Source organism: Perognathus longimembris, chromosome 6 (assembly GCF_023159225.1).
Source record: "Perognathus longimembris pacificus isolate PPM17 chromosome 6, ASM2315922v1, whole genome shotgun sequence".
Classification (NCBI taxonomy): Eukaryota; Metazoa; Chordata; class Mammalia; order Rodentia; family Heteromyidae; genus Perognathus; species Perognathus longimembris.
Genome location: NC_063166.1, coordinates 15,486,920 through 15,507,416, shown reverse-complemented (window position 1 = coordinate 15,507,416; position 20,497 = coordinate 15,486,920). Strand labels below are relative to the sequence as shown.

General features: G+C 36.7%; 3 protein-coding genes across 3 annotated transcripts; all 3 read left to right on the top strand.

Moving 5' to 3' along the window:
• Positions 1-4,953: 4,953 nt before the first annotated feature.
• On the top strand, positions 4,954-5,916 carry LOC125353575 (olfactory receptor 14J1-like). The gene has a single exon (XM_048349266.1). It carries the CDS (start codon positions 4,954-4,956, stop codon positions 5,914-5,916), a length of 963 nt encoding a protein of 320 aa, XP_048205223.1.
• Positions 5,917-12,354: 6,438 nt separating this feature from the next.
• Positions 12,355-13,310, top strand: LOC125353573 (olfactory receptor 14J1-like). The gene is given in 2 exon segments (XM_048349265.1): positions 12,355-12,610; positions 12,613-13,310. Coding segments are annotated over 2 exon segments (954 nt in total).
• A 6,178-nt stretch (positions 13,311-19,488) lies between these two features.
• Positions 19,489-20,451, top strand: LOC125353572 (olfactory receptor 14J1-like). The gene has a single exon (XM_048349264.1). The coding sequence runs from the start codon at positions 19,489-19,491 to the stop codon at positions 20,449-20,451; it is 963 nt and encodes a 320-aa protein (XP_048205221.1).
• Positions 20,452-20,497: the final 46 nt, after the last annotated feature.

The window sequence follows — 20,497 nt, the reverse complement described above, 5'->3', positions numbered from 1 at the left end:
CCGTTTTCCAGAGTGGCTGAACCAATTCACATTCCCACCAACAATGATGTAGGGTTCCCTTCTGACCACATCCCCTCCAACATTTATTATTGTTAGTTTTCTTGATAAAGGACATTCTTACAAGGATGAAGTGGAATCTCAATGTTGTTTGATTTGCATTTCTTTTATGGCCAATGATGTAGAGCACTTTTTCATATGTCTCTTGGCCATTCTCATTTCCATACATAGGAATAACCTTAACCAAAGAAGTGAAAGACCTCCATGATGAGAACTTTAAAAACATGAAAAATGAAATTAAGGCAGAACTAAGGAAATGGAAAACCTCCCATGCTCCTGGATTGGGAGTATTAATATAATCAAAATGGCAATATGGCCAAAGGCTATCTACAAATTCAATGCAATACCCATTAATATCCCAACACCATTTTTTAATGAAATAAAGGAAGCAATCCAGAAATAAATATGAAACAATAAAAGACCCAGAATAGCAAAAACAATCCTAACCAGAAATAACAGTGCTGGTGGAATTACAATACCAAACTTCAAGCTGTATTATAAAGCTATAGTAATAAAATCAGCTTGGTATTGACACCGAAACAGGTTTGAAGACTAATGGAACAGAACTGAAGACCCAGAAATGAACCCACAGAACTATGCCCATTAATCTTTGATAAAGGAGCTAAAAAATAGGATGGAAGAAAGTTAGCCTCATTAATAAATGGTGCTGGCAAAACTGGTACCACACCTGCAACAATCTAAATCTAGATCTTTGTATATCACCCTGTACCAAAATCAAGTCCAAATGGATCAAAGACCTCAAAATCAAAACAGATACCCTGAAAACACTAAAAGAAGGAGTAGAAGAGACACTTGGGCTCCTTGGCACAGGACAAAACTTCCTTAACAAAGGCCCAGAAATGCTACAAATCAAAGAAAGGTTGGACAAATGGGACTGCATCAAACTGCAGAGCTTCTGCAGCGCAAAGGGCATAGCTTGAAAGATAAACAGAAGGACCACAGCCATACAATGGACAAAGGCCTCATATCTAAAATATATGGAGAACTAAAAAAATTAAATTCCTCCAAAACAAAACGACAAAGAACCAATAGCCCCCTCAACAAGTGGGGTAAAACTTAAAAAGAGCATTAACTCTTTTGATTGAAATGTTTGTGCTGTTATGAACATTTAAATGTTTTATCCTGTGAACATTTTAAACCCCCTCAATTTTTCTTCAATTTTGCTTTCAATCAAGCTTTTATTCCAGTATTTCTTCTCCTTATTTAAATATTTCCTATTTTATTTCTAAATTTTAAGTGACCTACCTGTCAACTTTCAAATGTTGTTTTTGTTTGCAATTATTTAATAGTATTTGTCATCATCAAAGTATCAAATAGGTCCTGCTCACGCTTTGATTTTTAAAAGAACATTTGTGATATAAAATCCTGTATTTCATGACTATATGCATTTAAAAATACCTCCAGGATTAATTACTATTGCTTAGTTGACGTTATTCCTAGTGGTGTCAATATTTTGTAAGGTGGCCTAATGAAACTCATTGATAAACATTGAATAATATCAGGGAAAGGGGTAGTAGAAACTAGAGTAATAACGGGGGTCATTCTTATTAAAGTATAAGATACAAGAGTTTAGGATAATGTTGTAAAAACTCTGAGAAATTAACATGAAATAATGAGTAACTTGAGAATGAATGATGTGAATGGAAGATAGATCTTCCTTGGGATGAGTAATATTGGAAGGGAAACGTGAATGAAGGTGGTAAAAGAAGGAAGGAGAATATGGTGTTAGTACTTTATGTACATGCATACAATGATGAAATCTATTGCAATTGTTTTGTGGAGGAGGAAAAGCAAAAGCATTGTGGCTGTGCTGCAACATGCTAAAGCATCTGTCTCGAATGTACAAGACCCTGGGTTCCAACCCCAGTACAACCAAAAATACATCCAAATGATGAAAATGCTAAAAATCTCAACTTATTTAAGAACTCTATCCATTTTAGCAACAAGAATTTTGGTGAGTGTCAGCGTAAAGATTTTGAAAATATTTTATTAAATTATCTGAAGTATTAGGAGCTTTTGTCAGGTACTAAAAATGTTATGGATTCATGCTTTCTCTACTTAATTTGCTTTAGTTACCTATTGTGTTATCATTTTCATTTACTAGAAAATTTCATGTGGTAAAATTTTAAGATATGGCAGTGATCATAACTTATTTGTATTTAATAAGTTATTCTGTAAATCCATTAAATGAATATTTTCATTTTTGAGATAAATCAAATGTACATAGGATAGATGTCACTATTAAAATCTCTTCCAAAGCTGGGTGCCCAGTTGCTCACATCTCTGCTCCTAGCTGCTCAGGAGGCTGAGATCTGAGACTCATGATTCAAAGCGAGCTAAGCAAGAAAGACACTGAGACTTTTATCTCCAAGAAAGTCACTGAGACTCAAGTGCAGCCATGCCTCAATTAGTAGAGGGCTAGCCTTGAGATAAAGCGCTTCTAGACAGAAACTCAGAAACAGAGGTCAGGCCCTGAGTTCAAGCCACAGGAATCTCTCTCTCTCTCTCTCTCTCTCTCTCTCTCTCTCTCTCTCTCTCTCTCTCTCTCACACACACACACACACACACACACCTTCCAAAAAGAGTAAAGAGGAGCAAGCATGTTATGGTAGTGCACACTGCTAATCCAAGATACTTGGGCAAGAGAATCCAGAGTTCAATCCAATCCAGGAGACGTTTTGCAAGGATCTATCTCAAAACTAAAAATAAATAAATAAAACATTAGAAAGAAAATAATTGAAGCATAGCTTTGTTGAGGCTATTGAAATATTTAAAATATTTTAATAGCTTTATTGGGCTATACCACAACTATTTCCTAAACAGGAACAAAAGGGTTTTTCTCAAAAAAGAAAGTAAATTACAGAACAAGGATTCAAACTTGGGCACCCTCAGTTTAATGCCTATATGATATCACAGAAGCTCATATGACTTCCCTGATATAGTACAAAATAATAAGTGAGAAAATCCTTACATAAGTAACAATTGAATAAATCATATTTAAACCAAAAAATATTTTATAATAACTTTAGAAAGAAATTTCCAGTTTAGAGTTTAAGGAAAAGCCTCAAGTATAGAAAATGCCATTAATAAGCATTGTTACAGAAGTCACGATATGTTTTAATAGCCAGAACCACCTTGTGAGTTTTTCAAGCAGTACTGTTACATGTATTTTAGGAACTCTGACAACATGTATTTATTACCTTCAATATCTTAATGAATGACTGAAATAGCTGACCAAAATCTGAGATGCAATACCCAGACCTCAAGGCTAAACATGAAGATGAACACTGAGAACTAGGTTTCTTGGAGGCCCGACCTTAGAGGCTCTGCTACTTTAAAGACATCTAAATTTTCCTGTGAGACTTTCATAAGTGCACGACTCAGCTGGCAAAGTGATCTTCTCATGTGGAGCTCAGACCAGCAGCCCAGGCAGCACCTGAGCCTGGCAGGCACTCGGCTTCCTCCCCAGCTCCCACCTGAGACCTTCTGCATGGGAACTTGTGAGTGTGCGCATGCGCCCTGAATCTTCACAATTCTCTAGACAGTTCATAGGTGCTTTAAGTTTTCACAACCTTGAGCTACAGGCAACAGAATTGCATGTTTGCCAGTCTACTCTGTCTTTATATGGAAATTTCAGTCATCCCAATTTCAGAGAGGGAGAAAATGATTTCTTTTCCTCATTTAGCATATATGTGTTTAAAAAAAAACGCCACCCAATTGCTCCCCTAAAAAGCTTCAACCAACCCTGTTTTCCAGGAAAACAATGTTGTTAATGTCTATGTAATTATAACAGAAATGTCAGATGTTGTCACGACCTTCCATAGCTACCTGTACATCTAGAAGACAAGAGGTAAGTTTTCAAATCTTGAATGAGGAAGAAGGAAGGTAACAAGCTTCAAATTAGATTGGGGAATCAAGATTGTTAATTTTAACTAGACAAGCACAGATAACTGGAAATGAGCATGTTTTACAACTCCTATTATTTAATGTATATTTATTACATTGATGGGCAATAAATTGAAAATGTTTAAATTAAGAAATACTGGTATTTATTTGTTTATCTAAGTAAGAATTGTCCAAGCTCTTCAAAGAATCCCTGCCACCAGTTACTGAGCATAAGTTCAATTACATTATACTTTTTAATCAAAAGTCCCTACGTGTTGTTTAATGTATAAATTCAAAGCCAGGCAGCAACAGCTCACACCTGGAATCTTAGCTACTCAGAAGTCTGAGATGTGAGGATTATGGTAACATGCTAGCTCGGGCAGGTAAGTCCATGAGACTTTTATCTCCAATTAAACAGCTTAAAGTTGGAAATACAACTGTGGCTTGTGTGGTAAAACAATAGTCTTGAGCCCAATTGTTTAGTGACAGTTCCAGGCTTTAAATTCAAGCCACAAAAGAGACACACAAAAAATAATAAATAAGAGCAATAATAGAAGTAGTAGTAGTAGTGGCAGTGGTGGTAGTGCTGGTGGAGGTAGTAATGTATAATAACTATTAAAAAATAACAGGTTGAAGCCAGGTGCCAATGGTTTACAGGATTACACCTGTAATCCTAGCTACACAGGAGGCAGAGATCTGAGAATCTGGGTTCAAAGCCACCCTGGACAGAAAAGGCAATGAGACACTTATCGCCAATTTACCACCAGAAAACTGGACCTGGGCATGTCCCTGAGCTCAAGTGGTAGAGGGCTAGACATGAGTTCAGGGACATGCCCAGGTCCAGAGTTCAAGCCCAATGACTGAAAAAAAATGATCAGGAGCTGCAGAAATAAATGGTGATTACCAAATGGATAGCTTATTTAAGCTTCTTTCACTGGATTTCACAAATGATTAAATTTTCCAGGTGCTAATACAATTTGTATGTTTCAAATGGTTCTGACAAATGGAACTACAGCAAGTGGATTCCTCCTCATGGGATTTTCTGAGAATCCTCATCTGCAGCTTTTACAAGCTTTCCTGTTCTTGGTAATGTACCTTTTGGCCTTGACAAGCAATTTCATCATCATCGCCATCACAACACTGGATGAACAGCTCCAGTCTCCCATGTATTACTTCCTGAAGCAACTGTCCTTTCTGGATGCCTCCTTCATCTCTGTCACCGTCCCCCAGTCCATTGACAATTCCCTCACGGGAAATGGCTATATTTCCTATGCTCAGTGCATGCTCCAGGTTTTCTTCCTCACGTCTTTGTCCTGCGCTGAGGTGGCCATTCTCACCGTGATGTCTTATGATCGCTATGTAGCCATTTGCTACCCCCTGCACTATGAGCTCATCATGGATCCCAGAAAATGTAAGAGAGCTGTGACAGCTGTATGGGTAAGTGGAGGCATCTCAGGAATCATGTACACAACTGCCACATTTTCTATCACATTCTGTAAAGCCAAAGTAATTCACCAATTCTTCTGTGATGTCCCTCAAATTGTGAAGCTCTCTTGCTCCAATGATTACCTTGCAGTCACTGGAGTGAATATTCTCATAGCTGTGGCATCCTCAGCCTGTTTCATCTCCATTGGCTTTTCCTACATCCACATATTCTCCACAGTTCTAAGAATCCCCTCTGCTGAAGGCCGATCTAAGGTCTTCTCCACCTGCCTGCCACACCTCTTCATTGTCTCAATTTACCTCTCCACAGGCTTCTTTGCATATCTCAAACCAAATTCAGACTCTTCAACTACCTTAGATATTTTACTATCTATCTTTTACACAGTAATTCCTCAAACATTCAACCCTGTTATCTACAGTTTGAGGAATGAGACCATGAAGAGAGCTATACAGAAGTTAATATTGGATAGAGAATTTACTGAGAAAAAAATGGTTTTTCAATGCCATTGAGAGATCTTCAATATTATGTATCTGGAAATTTTTATTAGCAGAATTCTTTCAATATGTTGTAACAGTAAAAAGCAACCAAAATGCATTTTGTTGGTAAACCTTTGTTGAATGGCAAATCATATATACAATTACTTAGATATCATACAGTTATATTTTACAAAAGCAACATTTTTAGTGTAATCTATCACTGCCTAATGCAGTTGTGTTCATCTCTTCTGTTAGAGGTAGTTTTCCTTAATAATGAATGTAAATATTAACACTTGTGACAAGAAACCTTGACTAGCTAATTTACCAGTCATAAGCACAAATGACTATCATATCTTTTATCCACTCAGTTATTAACTATTTAACCCGTCAACAATAATCCATATATGCATATTTCCATTTTGAATAGTGTACCAATGATAGCTTTCTATACAATGTTTATTGCGAAAGTCCTAGGGCTTGCACTGAAATCCTGGGCTCCTTTACTCAAGGCTGGTGCTCTATCACTTTGAGCCTCAGCAGCACCTCTGGTTTTCTGGTGATTAATTGGATATAAGCATTTCATGTACTCCTTTGCCTTCGCTGCCTTTGAACCGCATTCCTTCAATCTCAGGCTGCTGAGCAGCTAAGATCTCAGGATTATGCCACTGGCACTAGTCATGTCATCGAGCCAACTTAATTTGATATTGAATTGGTTTTTTAAACTATACATACATTTGTGGTTAAATTTCCTATTTTCATGACAATCACTGTGCATTTAAAATATCCCCAGACTTAGTAACTATTCCTTAGTTTAATTAATTTCTAGTTGTGTCAATATTTTATAAGGTGGTCTAATGAAATTCAATGAAATCTACTGAGGAATAGTAGGGCAAGTAAGGGTTAGTGGAAACTAGAGAGAAATAAAGGGGTATATTATTAAAGTAAAAGGTGTGAACATATGGGGTACTATGGGAAAGGCCCTTTGAGAACTTAACGTGAAATGATAAAGAATATCTTACAAATGATGATATGAATAGAAGACAGGTCTTTCTTAAGCTGAGCATATTGGGAAGGAGAGGTGATGGAAGTGGAAAAAAGAAGGACAATGAATATGGTGCTAGTACTTTGTGTACATGTCTAGAAGAGTGAAAGCTGTTGCAACTGCTTTTTGAAGGAGGAAAAGGGGAGGAGAAAACTGATCAAGAACATAGTAAGCATGTATAGAAATGTCACAATGAAAACCCACTACTAATATGGACTAATAAAATATTTTAAGAACTGGTTTAAATTATGTAGTGAAAAACAATATGTATATTAGAAAAAAATTTTGTTTGTTTAATGTTGGCAGTACTAAGGTTTAAACTCTTAAATATGTGCTTTTCAGTCAGACAATATACTCCTGGAGACAGAGCCGCAGCATATTTTGCTCTGGTTATTTTTGAGATAGATCTCATTGTGTTAAACAGCAACTACATGCAGCTTGAACTCTGAACCTCTTACTCTTGCTTAGCTTTTTTCCTTTATTTAACATCTTTATTCATTTATTTCTTTATTATCAAAGTATGTACAGAGGGGTTACAGTTTCATACATAAGACAGTGAGTACATTAATTAGCAAAACTTTTACCTCCTCCATTCATTTTTTCCTCTACCTCCCTCCCCAGTTGCCTCCTTCCACCCAGTGAGTTGTATAGTTGCATTACAGCATATTGTGTTGTAAGTATTCCTGTTGCATTGGTTCACCTTTTACTCTTTTTTTTTTTTTTTGTCAGTCAAGGGGCTTGAACTCTGGACCTGAGTGCTGTCCCTGAGCTCTTCAGCTCAAGGCTGGTGCTCTACCACATTGAGCCACAGCGCCACTAACCTTTTATCCTTTGTCTCTCCATTTTAATGTTCCTCTTCATTCCCTAGTTCCAATAAACATATGTACAGTACCCAGGATGCAAAAAATAGTAACAGCTACATCAGGGGTAAAACCCTGGGGAAAAAAAGACAAAAGAAAGTAGCATAATTACCAATGGTACATTGAAAATAACAAAGACAATGGGAAACCACTTATTTCTATAACTTGGAGTTCATTTCACTTAGCATCATTCTATGTGTTCATATGTACATAGTTATTGAACTATTGTGATCTTCTGTTAAGAATATCATAGAAATATACTAACTATTACCAATGAGGAAAACCATAGAGTCTATGTTTCTTTGGGTCTGGCTCAGTTCACTTAGTATATGTTATCTGCCCAGAAGGTTGAGACATGAGATCACAGTTAGAAGCCAACCTAGAGGGACAAATTGGTGATTCAAATCTCCAGTTCACCTGAAGAAATCAGGCACTGAATCAGGGCATGTCAAGGCTGGCTTATAAATGGCATGTCATATCTCAACCTTCTGGGTAGATAAAATTATAGTCATGAGCGATCAGTGGCTAACTCAATGGATTTTTGCTCCCCAGATCAGTGGTTTTATAATTCAAAAATATTAAAACTGTATTTAAAGAATATATTCAAAATGTAGGCAAAAATATTTCAAATTCAACAAATATTTTGAATCATAAAGATGTCAACTTTAATAAAGATTTTTTCATTGATCTCACTTCTCTGTAATGTATTATTTCCCTACACAAATCAATCTTCATTTATTCCAAAGTAATGTACATGTTCTCCTACATGTTTGCAGGAACTTTTATTATTGAGCATTTCACACTTAGCTCTTTGAAAACACTTGGAATCATTTTGAATGAATAGTAGGAGGGAGAATACAAGATCCATACCGAAGAACTATTCAGTAGTTCCACAACTTTTCACTGAAAGACCATGAGGAGAGCACCCCACCATTGCAGTGCCTCATTTATCCTAAATCGCATGCCTATTCACACATGTATCTTAATCTAGATAATCCATACTATTCCAATATCCTACTTAATATCATAGACATTGGTGTTGAATATATATGCTCTAGCTTTCTTCTTCAGGTTGTGACTTGTGGTCATATATATTTTTGTATTATTATTCAGTCATTTTATCAGTTCCACAACACCAACACCTGCTTGAACTTTTATACTCATCAGACTGAGCTTACAGATGAATTTGAGGAAAATTGATGTCTTAAAATTATTGAAATTTATATGAATCTGTAACCCCTCTGTACCACATTTTGACAATAAAGAAAAAAGTTTCATTAAAAAATATTGAAATTTCCATTCCATTGTATGGCTCATGCCGTGAGTTCACTGCATGATACTGTGATACTAATGCTTTGGGATGTGGAAAAGAAAAGAATCTAAGTTCAATGACAGCACCGGAAAACATTCACAAATCTGCATTTCCATCAGTCAAAGACTGAACAGAGGAGCTGAAAATATGGTCTAGTATTAGAGTGCTTGCCTTGTATACATGAAGCCCTAGGTTCAATTCCTCAGCACCACATATATAGATAAAGCCATAAGTGGCACTGTGGCTCGAGTGGTCAAGTGCTAACCTTGAGCAAAAAGAAGCCAGAGACAGTATTCAGGCCCTGAGTTCAAGGCCCAGGACTGGCAAAAAAATAATAAGAAGATTAAACACCTGAACAGAGTGGAGTGTACTTATAATTCACCTTTGGAAAAATATAAATAGGAAGATCATAGTATAGGTTAGGCACAGCATAAAAATAAATAATTCTTGGAAAAGCTAAAGTAAAAGTGCTATGGCTAAGTAACTGGAAAGTGAAAGACACTGATTGCAAACCCTAGTAAAACCTAAAATAAATGAACACTTCCAATTTATGAAAACAATAAAACTCACAAGTTATTTTAGTTCATTTTTCCAGAAAATTATGTTGTGGATGTCAACACAGAAATACTGAAAATATTTTATTACAGTCTCAGAAGTATTAGGAGCTTTTTTCAGATGATAAAAATGTTATGAATTCATACTGTTCCTATTTAATTTGCTTTAGGCAGTGGACAATTCAAACTGTGCAACTGTTCCCTTATGATACTTTTCAGTTCAAAACTAGTTATAAATTGCATTGCCAATTGCATTGGCTAGAAAATGCTGTGTGCTAGTATAATCGCTTCAAAATCTGAGTACTCATTGTTCACCCCTGTAATCCTAGCTACTCAGGAGGCTGAGGTCTGAGGTTCACAGTTCAAAGCCAGCTCAAGCAGGAAAGTCAGTGAAGTCTTATCTCCAATTAACCACTAAAAAGCTAAGAGTGGGGTTGTGTCTGGCCTTCAGCACAAAAGCTCAAAACAGAAGCTCAGAGACAGAGATCAGGTCCTGAGTTCAAGCCCCAGGACTGGCACACACACACACACACACACACACACACACACACAGAGAGAGAGAGAGAGAGAGAGAGAGAGAGAGAGAGAGAGAGAGAGAAAGAGAGTCTTAAAAAGAGAGGAAAGAAAAACATACATTTGTGGTGCATAGCTCTCAGTCAAAGTACATGGGAGGTTGAGACAGGAGGATGGAGAGTTCAGTCCAGTCCAGATAAAAGATTTGCAAATCTGTAAATGAATATTTTCTTAAATAGAAAGGGTTGGTGGCGGGGGGGGGGGGGAGGCAGGAGAAAATGAGGAAGGCGTAAAATTTTGACAAGAAATGTACTCACTACCTTACATATGTAACTCTAACCCCTCTGTACACCATGTTGACAATAAAATTAAATAATAAAATATAAAAGAAAGGATATGGTTGAAGAACAGCTTTGTTGAGTCTATTAAAATATTTTTAAAAGTCAACATTGTTGAGCTATGGTTCAAACATTTTCTAAACAAGAAAAAAGATTTTGTCACAAAATTAAAAGTAAATATTTGAACCAGAATTCAAATTTAGATCACATGAGTTACATGCCTACAGGATTACTGCAAAAGTCCATGTCCTTTCCCTAATATAGTACAAGTGAGAAATCCTTCTGTATAACAATTCACCAAATAATAATAAGAGAAATAAAAATTACACAATAATTTCAAAAACATACATGTAAATACTAGTTTTTCAAGGAGAACAATTAGATGATTTCTGGGAACTCTCAGAAACCATTTATTACCTTCACTGTCATAATGAAATAGTGAAATACCTGACCAAATTGTGACATTCAGTACCCAGGCTTCAAGTTAAACATAAAAATGACCACTGATATGTAAGTTTCTAGAAGGCTCGAGCTACAGATACAGTTACTTTAAACTCATTTAAATTTGCCTCTGAGACTTTCCGAAGTACAGGAAAGTTGTTTTCATGTGGAGCTCAGACCCGCAGCCCAGGCTGCACCTGAGAGCCTGGCAGGCGCTCGGCTTCCTCCCCAGCTCCCATCTGAGACCTTCTGCATGGGAACTTGTGAGTGTGCGCATGCGCCCTGAATCTTCACTATTCTCTAGACAGTTCATGTGTCCTTTAAATTTTCACAACCTTGAGCTACAGGCAACAGAATCGAAAGTTTGCCAATCCACTCTGTCTTCTATTGGAATTTTCAATAATCGCTACTTCAGCTGCCACTGGGAGAGAAAAAAATATATTTCTTTTTCCAGTTCAGCATGTATGTGTTTTGAAAGACATCACTCTACCTCGCCCAAAAAGCCTCAACTGACCATGTTCTAGGGAAAAACAAGGTTTTGAAGGTCTTTGTGATTCTAGAAGAAATGTCAGATGTTGTTACTACTTTCCATACCTAACTGTACACAGAGAAGAAAAGGGGTAAGTCTTCAAATTTTGAATGAGGAATAGGGAAAGAGTGTGAGAATTATGACATTAACAATCTAGGACTTGGTTTGGTGATTCAATATTGTTAATTTTAATATGAGAAGAAACCTAGATCACTGAAAATGAGCACATCTTAAAACTCATTATTTAATTTATGTACTTTATTATATTGATGGGCAAAGAATTGAAAACTTTTAAATTAAGAAGTATTGCTACTTATGAGTTAATCTAATGAAGAATCATCCAAGATCTTCAAAGATTCTCTGACACATGTAGGTAATAGAGAAAAATCTCATCTGAACAATACTTCAATTTAATTGTATTTTTGTCAAAAGTCCCTTTGTGTCTTTGTAAATATAAATACATATGCAAAGCCAGGAAGCTGTTGCTCAACACTGGAATCCTAGCTACTCAGGAGCCCAAGAGATGAGGATCATGATTCTAGTCAAGCTCAGGCAGAAAAATCCATGAGACTCATTTCCAATGAACCACCATAAACTTGGAAATAGGACTGTGGCTCAAGTGGTAAAACACTAGTCTTGACCACATGAGTTTAGTCACAGTGCCCAGGCCTTGAGTTCAAGTCCAGATGACCTGCCCAAATAACAAATTAATAATAGAAGTAGTATTATTAGTAGTATGTTTTAGTTTTAAATCGATAGGTTAAATATTAGGAACTGCAGCAATAAACAGTCATTACCAAATAGGTAGCTTATTTAAGCTTCTTTCACTGGATTTCACATGTGATTAAATTTTCCAGGTGGAATACATTTTGTATGTTTCAAATGGTTCTGACAAATGGAACCAGAGTAAGTGGATTCCTCCTCATAGGATTTTCTGAGAATCCTGATCCACAGCTCTTACAACCTTTCCTGTGCTTGGTGATGTATCTTTTGGCCTTGACAAGCAACCTCATCATCATCACCATCACAACACTGGATGAACAGCTCCAGTCTCCCATGTATTACTTCCTGAAGCAACTTTCCCTACTGGACACCACCTTCATATCTGTCACTGTCCCCCAATCCATTCACAATTCCTTCATGGCTATATTTCCTATGCTCAGTGCGTGCTCCAGGTTTTCTTCTTCACGTCTTTGACCTGGGCTCAGTTGGCCATTCTCACGGTGATGTCTTATGACCGCTATGTAGCCATATGCTACCCACTGCATTATGAGCTCATCATGGATCCCAGAAAATGTAAGAGAGCTGAGACAGCTGTATGGGTAAGTGGGGGCATCTCAGGAATCATGTACACAACTGCCACATTTTCTATTACATTCTGTAAAGCCAAAGTAATTCACCAATTCTTCTGTGATGTCCCTCAAATTGTGAAGCTCTCCTGCTCCAATGATTACCTTGCAGTCGTTGGAGTGAATATTCTCATGACTGCAGCAGCCATAAACTGTTTTATCGCCATTGCCTTCTCCTACATCCACATATTCTCCACAGTTCTAAGACTCCCCTCTGCTGAAGGCCGATCTAAGGTCTTCTCCACCTGCCTGCCACACCTCTGTGTTTTCTCAATTTTCCTCTCTACAGGCATGTGGGCATATCTCAAACCAACTTCAGACTCTTCAACTACCTTAGATCTTTTACTATCTATCTTTTACACAGTAATTCCTCAAACACTCAACCCTGCTATCTACAGTCTGAGGAATGAGACCATGAAGAGAGCTATACAGAAGTTAATATTGGATAGAGAATTTACTGAGAGAAAAATGGTTTTTCAATGCCATTGAGAGATCTCCAATATTATGTTTCTGGAATTTTTTATTAGCAGAAATCCTTCTGGAAATTTTTATTAGCAGAATTCCTTCAATATGTTGTGTCAATAAAATCAATCAAGATGCATTTTGTTGGTAAATTCCTTTGTTGAATGGCAAAACATATGTACAATTACTTAGAGATCATACAATTATATTTTACAAAAGCAACATTTTTAGTATAAACTATCACTTCCTAATGCAGTGTGTTCATGTCTTATGTTAGAGGTCGTTTTCCTTAATAATGAATATAAGTATTAACACTTGTGACCAGAAACATTGACCAGCCTAATTTACAGACATAAGCACAAATGACCATCAAATCTTTTATCCACTCAGTTATTAACTATTTAACCAATCAATAATAACCCATATGTGCATATTTTCTTTTTGAATAGTGTTCCAATTATAGCTTTCTATACAATGTTTATTGGGCAAATTCTAGGGCTTGAACTCAAAACCTGACACTATCCCTGAGCTCATTTACTCAAGGCTAGTGCTCTATCACTTTCAGCCTCAGCACCACCTCTGGTTTTCTTGTGATTAATTGGATATAAGAGTTTCATGTACTTCTTTGCCTTCACTGCCTTTGAACCGCATTCCTTAAATCTCAGGCTGCTGAGCAGCTAAGATCTCAGGATTAAGCCACTGGCACTAGTTATTTCATTGAGCCAAATTAATTAGATATTGAATTGATTTTTAAAATATATACGTACATTTGTAGTTAAATTTCCTATTTTAATGGCAATCTCTATGCATTTAAAATATCCCCAGAACTATAACTATTCCTTAGTTTAAGTCATTTCTAGTAGTGTCAATATTTTATAAGGTGTCTAATGAAATTCAGTGAAAACTACTGAATAATAGTAGGGCAAGTAAAGGTTAGTGGAAACTACAGAGTAATAAAGAGGGGTAATATTATTAAAGTACAAGGTGTGACTATATGGGATACTATGGTAAAAGCCCTTTGAGAAGTTAACATGAAATAATGAAGAATATTTTACAAATTAATTATATGAATAGTAGACAGGTCTTTCTTGGGCTGAACAATATTGGGAAGGAAAGGTGGAGGTGGAAAAAGAAGGAAGGGGATTATGGTGCCAGTACTTTGTGTACATATCTAGAAGAGTGAAATCATTTGCAACTGTTTTGTGAAGGAGAAAAAGGGGAGAAGAAGACTAATCAAGAACATAGTAAGCATGTATAGAAAAGTCACAATGAACATCCACTACTAATATGTGCTAATAAAATATTTAAGGATTTGTTTTAAAATATATAATGAAAATCAATATTTAACTTAGAAAAATTATTGCTTGTTTGATGTTGGCAGTACTGAGGTTTAAACTCTTAAGTTTGTGCTTTTCAGACAGATAATATACCCCTGGAAACAGACCCTCAGCATATTTTGCTCTGGTTATTTTTGAAATAGGTCTCAATGCGTTAAACAGCTACATGCAGCTTAAACTCTTGACCTCTTATTCTTGCTTAGCTTTTTTCCTTTTTTTAACAACTTTATTTATTTATTTATTTATTTATTTATTTATTCTCAAAGTATGTACAGAGGAGTTACAGTTTCATACATAGGGCAGTGAGTACATTTATTATCAAACTGTTACCTCCTACACTCATTTTTTTCTCCTTCTCCCCTCCCCAATTCCCTCCCTGCAGCCCATGAATTGTGTAGTTCGATTACAGCATTTTGTTTTGTAAGTATTCCTGTTGCATTGGTTCACATATTACCCTTTGTCTCTCCATTTTGATGTTCCTCTTCCCTTCCCTAGTTCCAATATACATATGTATAATACCCAGGATACAGAAATCAGTAACAGGGACTTCAGGGATAAAACCCTGGGGGAAAAAACAACAAAAGAAAGTGACATAATTTCCAATGGTACATTGAATATAACAAAGACAATGGGAAACCACTTATTTATACAACTTGGAGTTCATTTCATTTAGCATTATCCTATGTGGTCATATGTACATAGTTATTAAACTATTGTGTTCTTCTGTTAGGACTATTGTGGACATGTACTAACTATTGCCAATGAATGAAACCATTGAGTCTATGTTTCTTTGGGTCTGGCTCAGTTCACTTAGTATATTTTATCTACCCAGAGGGTTGAGACATGAGACCACAGTTACAAGCCAACCTAGAGGGAAAAAATGGTGACTAAATTCTCCAGTTCACCTGAAGAAATCAGGCACTGAATCAGGGCATGTCAAGGCTGGCTTATAAATGGCATGTCATATCTTAACCTTCTGGGTAGATAAAATTATAGTCATGAGCGATCAGTGGCTAACTCAATGGATTTTTGCTCCCCAGATCAGTGATTTTATAATTCAAAAATATCAAAACTGTATTCAAAGAATATAATCAAAAGTATTTCAAACACTACAAACATTTCAATTCATAAAGATGTCAACTTTAATAAAAATGTTTTCATTGATCTTCACCTCTCCTTAATGTATTATTTCACTAAACAAATAAATCTTTGTTTATTCCAAAGTAATGTACATGTTATCCTATATGTTTGCAGGAACGTTTATTATTGAGCATTTCACACTTAGCTCTGAATACACTTGGAATCATTTGAATGAATAGTAGGAAGAAGAATCCAAGATCCATACCTAAGAACTATTCAGTAGTTCCAAACTTTTCACTGAAAGACCATGAGGAGAGCACCCCACCATTGCAGTGCCTCATTTATCCTAAATCACATGCCTATGCACACATGTATCTTAGTCTAGATAATCCATACTATGCCAATATCCTACTTAATATCATAGACATTGGTGGTGAATATATATGCTCTAGCTTTCTTCCTCAGGTTGTGACTTGTGGTCATATATATTTTTGTATTATTATTCAATCATTTTATCAGTTCCACAACACCCACACCTGCTTGAACTTTAATAGTCATCAGACGGAGTTTACAGATGAATTTGACGAAAATTGGTGTCGCAAATTATTGAAATTTATGTGAATCTGTAACCCCTCTACCACACTTTGACAATAAAGAAAAAATTTTAATTAAAAAATATTGAAATTTCCATTCCATTCTATGGCTCATGCAGTGAGTTCACATCTGTGATACTAACACATTGGGATGTGGAAAAGAAAAGAATGTAAGTTCAATGACAGCCCAGGAAAACATTCACAAATCTGCATTTCCCTCAATCAAAGCCTGAACAGAGGAGCTGAAAATATGGTCTAGTATTAGAGTGCTTGCCTTGTATACATGAAGCCCTAGGTTCAATTCCTCAGCACCACATATATAGAAAAAGCCAGAAATGGTGCTGTGGCTCAAGTGGTCAAGTGCTAACCTTGAGCAAAAAAAGCCACAGAAAGTACTCAGGCCTTGAGTTCAAGGCCCAGGACTGGCAAAAAAATAAGAAGAAGATTAAACACCTGAACAGAGTGGAGTGTACTTATAATTCACCTTTGGAAAAATGTAAATAGGAAGATCATAGTACAGCTTAGTTCCAGGAGGCTGATATCTGAGACTCATGATTCAAAGTGAGCTAAGCAAGAAAGACACTGAGACTTTTATCTCCAAGAAAGTCACTGAGACTCTTATATCCAGAAGTGCAGCCGTGGCTCAAATAGTAGACGGCAAGCCTTGAGAAAAAGCGCTTCTAGACAGAAGCTCAGAAACAGAGGTCAGGCCCTGAGTTCAAGCCACAGGAATCTCTCTCTCTCTCTCTCTCTCTCTCTCTCTCTCTCTCTCTCTCTCTCACTCACACACACACACACACACACACACACACACACACACGTCTCTTCCAAAAAGAGTAAAGAGAAGCAAGCACGTTATGGTAGTGCACACTGCTAATCCAAGCTACTTGGGCAAGAGAATCAAGAGTTCAATCTAATCCAGGAGAAGTTTTGCAAAGACCTATCTCAAAACTAAAAATAAGTAAATAAAACATTAGAGAGAAAATGACTGAGGCATAGCTTTGTTGAGGCTATTGAAATATTTAAAATATTTTAATAGCTTTGTGGAGCTATACCTCAACCATTTCCTAAACAGGAACAAAATGTTTTTTTTTTCCAAAAAAAAAGTAAATTACAGAACAAGGATTCAAACTTGGGCAACCTCAGTTTAATGCCTATATGATATCACAGAAGCTCATATGAATTCCCTAATATAGTACAAAACAATAAGTGAGAAAATCCTTACATGAGTAACAATTGAATAAATCATATTTAAACCAATAAATATTTTATAATAACTTTAGAAAGAAATTTCTGGGAAAAAACTTGAAATCAATAACAATTTCCCCTACTAATTTTCTCTCTCCAGTTTAGAGTTTAAGGAAAAACCTCAAGTATAGAAAATGCCACTAATAAGCATTGTTACAGATATCAGATATGTTTTAATAGCCAGAACCACCTTGTGAGTTTTTCAAGCAGAACTGTTACATGTATTTTAGGAACTCTGACAACAAGTATTTATTACCTTCAATATCATAATGAATGACTGAAATAGCTGACCAAAATCTGAGATCCAATACCCAGACCTCAAGGTTAAACTTGAAGATGAACACTGACAACTAGGTTTCTTGGAGGCCCGACCTTAGGGGCTCTGCTACTTTAAAACTCATTTAAATTTTCCTGTGAGACTTTCATAAGTGCACGACTCAGCTGGCAAAGTGATCTTCTCATGTGGAGCTCAGACCAGCAGCCCAGACAGCACCTGAGAGCCTGGCAGGCGCTGGGCTTCCTCCCCAGCTCCACCTGAGACCTTCTGCATGGGAACTTGTGAGTGTGCGCATGCGCCCTGAATCTTCACAATTCTCTAGACAGTTCATAGGTCCTTTAAATTTTCCACAACCTTGAGCTACAGGCAACAGAATCTCATGTTTGGCAATCCACTCTGTCTTCATATGGAAATTTCAGTCATCCCAATTTCAGAGAGAGAGACAATTATTCCTTTTCCTCATTTAGCATATATGTGTTTTAAAAAATGCCATCCAATTCCTCCCCTAAAAAGCTTCAACCAACCCTCTTCTCCAGGAAAACAATTCTGTTAATGTCTATGTAATTATAACAGAAATGTCAGATGTTGTCACGACCTTCCATAGCTACCTGTACATCTAGAAGACAAGAGGTAAGTTTTCAAATCTTGAATGAGGAAGAGGGAAGGTAATAAGCGTCAAATTAGATTGGGAATAAAGATTGTTAATTTTAACTATACAAGCACAGATAACTGGAAATGAGCATGTTTTACAACTCCTATTATTTAATGTATATTTATTACATTAATGGGCAATAAATTGAAATTGTTTAAATTAAGAAATATTGGTATTTATTTATCTAAGTAAAGAATTGTCCAAACTCTTCAAAGAATCCCTGCCACCAGTTACTGTGCATAAGTTCAATTAAATTATACTTTTTAATCAAAAGTCCCTATGTATTGTTTAATGTATAAATTCAAAGCCAGGCAGCAACAGCTCACACCTGGAATCCTAGCTACTCAGAAGTCTGAAATGTGAGGATCATGGTAACATGCTAGCTCAGGCAGGAAAGTCCATAAGACTTTTATCTCCAATTAAACACCTTAAATTTGGAACTTCAACTGTGGCTTGTGTGGTAAAATAATATTCTTGAGCCCAATAGTTTAGTGACAGTGCCAGGCTTTAAATTCAAGCCACAAAAGAGACACAAAAAATAATAAATAAGAGCAATAAAATACCAATAGCAATAGAAATAGTAGTAGTAGTAGTAGTAGTTGTAGTAGTGGCAGTGGTGGTAGTGATGGTGGAGGTAGTAATATAAAATAACTATTAAAAAATAACAGGTTGAAGCCAGATGCCAATGGTTTACAGGATTACACCTGTAATCCTAGCTACTCAGGAGGCAGAGATCTAAGGATCTGGCTTCAAAGCCAGTCTGGACAGAAAAGGCAATGAGACACTTATCTCCAATTTACCACCAGAAAACTGGAAATAGCACTCTAGCTCAAGGGCTAGACATGAGCTCAGGGACATGCCCAGGTCCAGAGTTCAAGCCCAATGACTGAAAAAATAAATGATCAGGAGCTGCAGAAATAAATGGTGGTTACCAAATGAATAGCTTATTTAAGCTTCTTTGACTGGATTTCACATATGTTAAAATTTTCCAGGTACTAATACAATTTCCATTTTCCAAATGGTTCAGACCAATGGAACAGAAGGAAGTGGATTCCTCCTCATAGGATTTTCTGAGAATCCTCATCTGCAGCTCTTACAAGCTTTCCTGTTCTTGGTGACGTACCTTTTGGCCTTGACAAGCAACTTCATCATTATCACCATCACAACACTGGATGAGCAGCTCCAGTCTCCCATGTATTACTTCCTGAAGCAACTTTCCATTCTGGATGCCTCCTTCATCTCTGTCACCATCCCCCAGTCCATTGACAATTCCTTTACGGGCAACGGCTATATTTCCTATGTGCAATGCGTGCTCCAGGTTTTCTTCTTCATGGCTTTGACCTGGGCTGAGTTGGCCATTCTCACGGTGATGTCTTATGACCGCTATGTAGCCATTTGCTACCCACTGCACTATGAACTCATCATGCATCCCAGGAAATGTCGGGGTGCTGTGACAGCTGTATGGGTAAGTGGAGGTATCTCAGGAATCATGTACACAACTGCCACATTTTCTATTACATTCTGTAAAGCCAAAGTAATTCACCAATTCTTCTGTGATGTCCCTCAAATTGTGAAGCTCTCCTGCTCCAATGATTACCTTGCAGTCGTTGGAGTGAATATTCTCATGACTGTGGCAGCCTCAGCATGTTTCATCTCCATTGCCTTCTCCTACATCCACATATTCTCCACAGTTCTAAGAATCCCCTCTGCTGAAGGCCGATCTAAGGTCTTCTCCACCTGCCTGCCACACCTCTGTGTTGTCTCAATTTTCCTCTCCACAGGCATGTGGGCATATCTCAAACCAACTTCAGACTCTTCAACTACCTTAGATCTTTTACTATCTATCTTTTACACAGTAATTCCTCAAACACTCAACCCTGTTATCTATAGTCTGAGGAATGATACCATGAAAAGAGCTATCCAGAAGTTAATACTGGATAGAGAATTTACTGAGAGAAAAATCGTTTTTCAATGCCATTGAGAGATCTACAATATTATGTATCTGGAAATTTTTATTAGCAGATTTC

Coding starts and splice junctions, on each gene's coding strand:
- LOC125353575 (XM_048349266.1), top strand. CDS start 4,954: ATGGTTCTGACAAATGGAACTACAGCAAGTGGATTCCTCCTCATGGGA.
- LOC125353572 (XM_048349264.1), top strand. CDS start 19,489: ATGGTTCAGACCAATGGAACAGAAGGAAGTGGATTCCTCCTCATAGGA.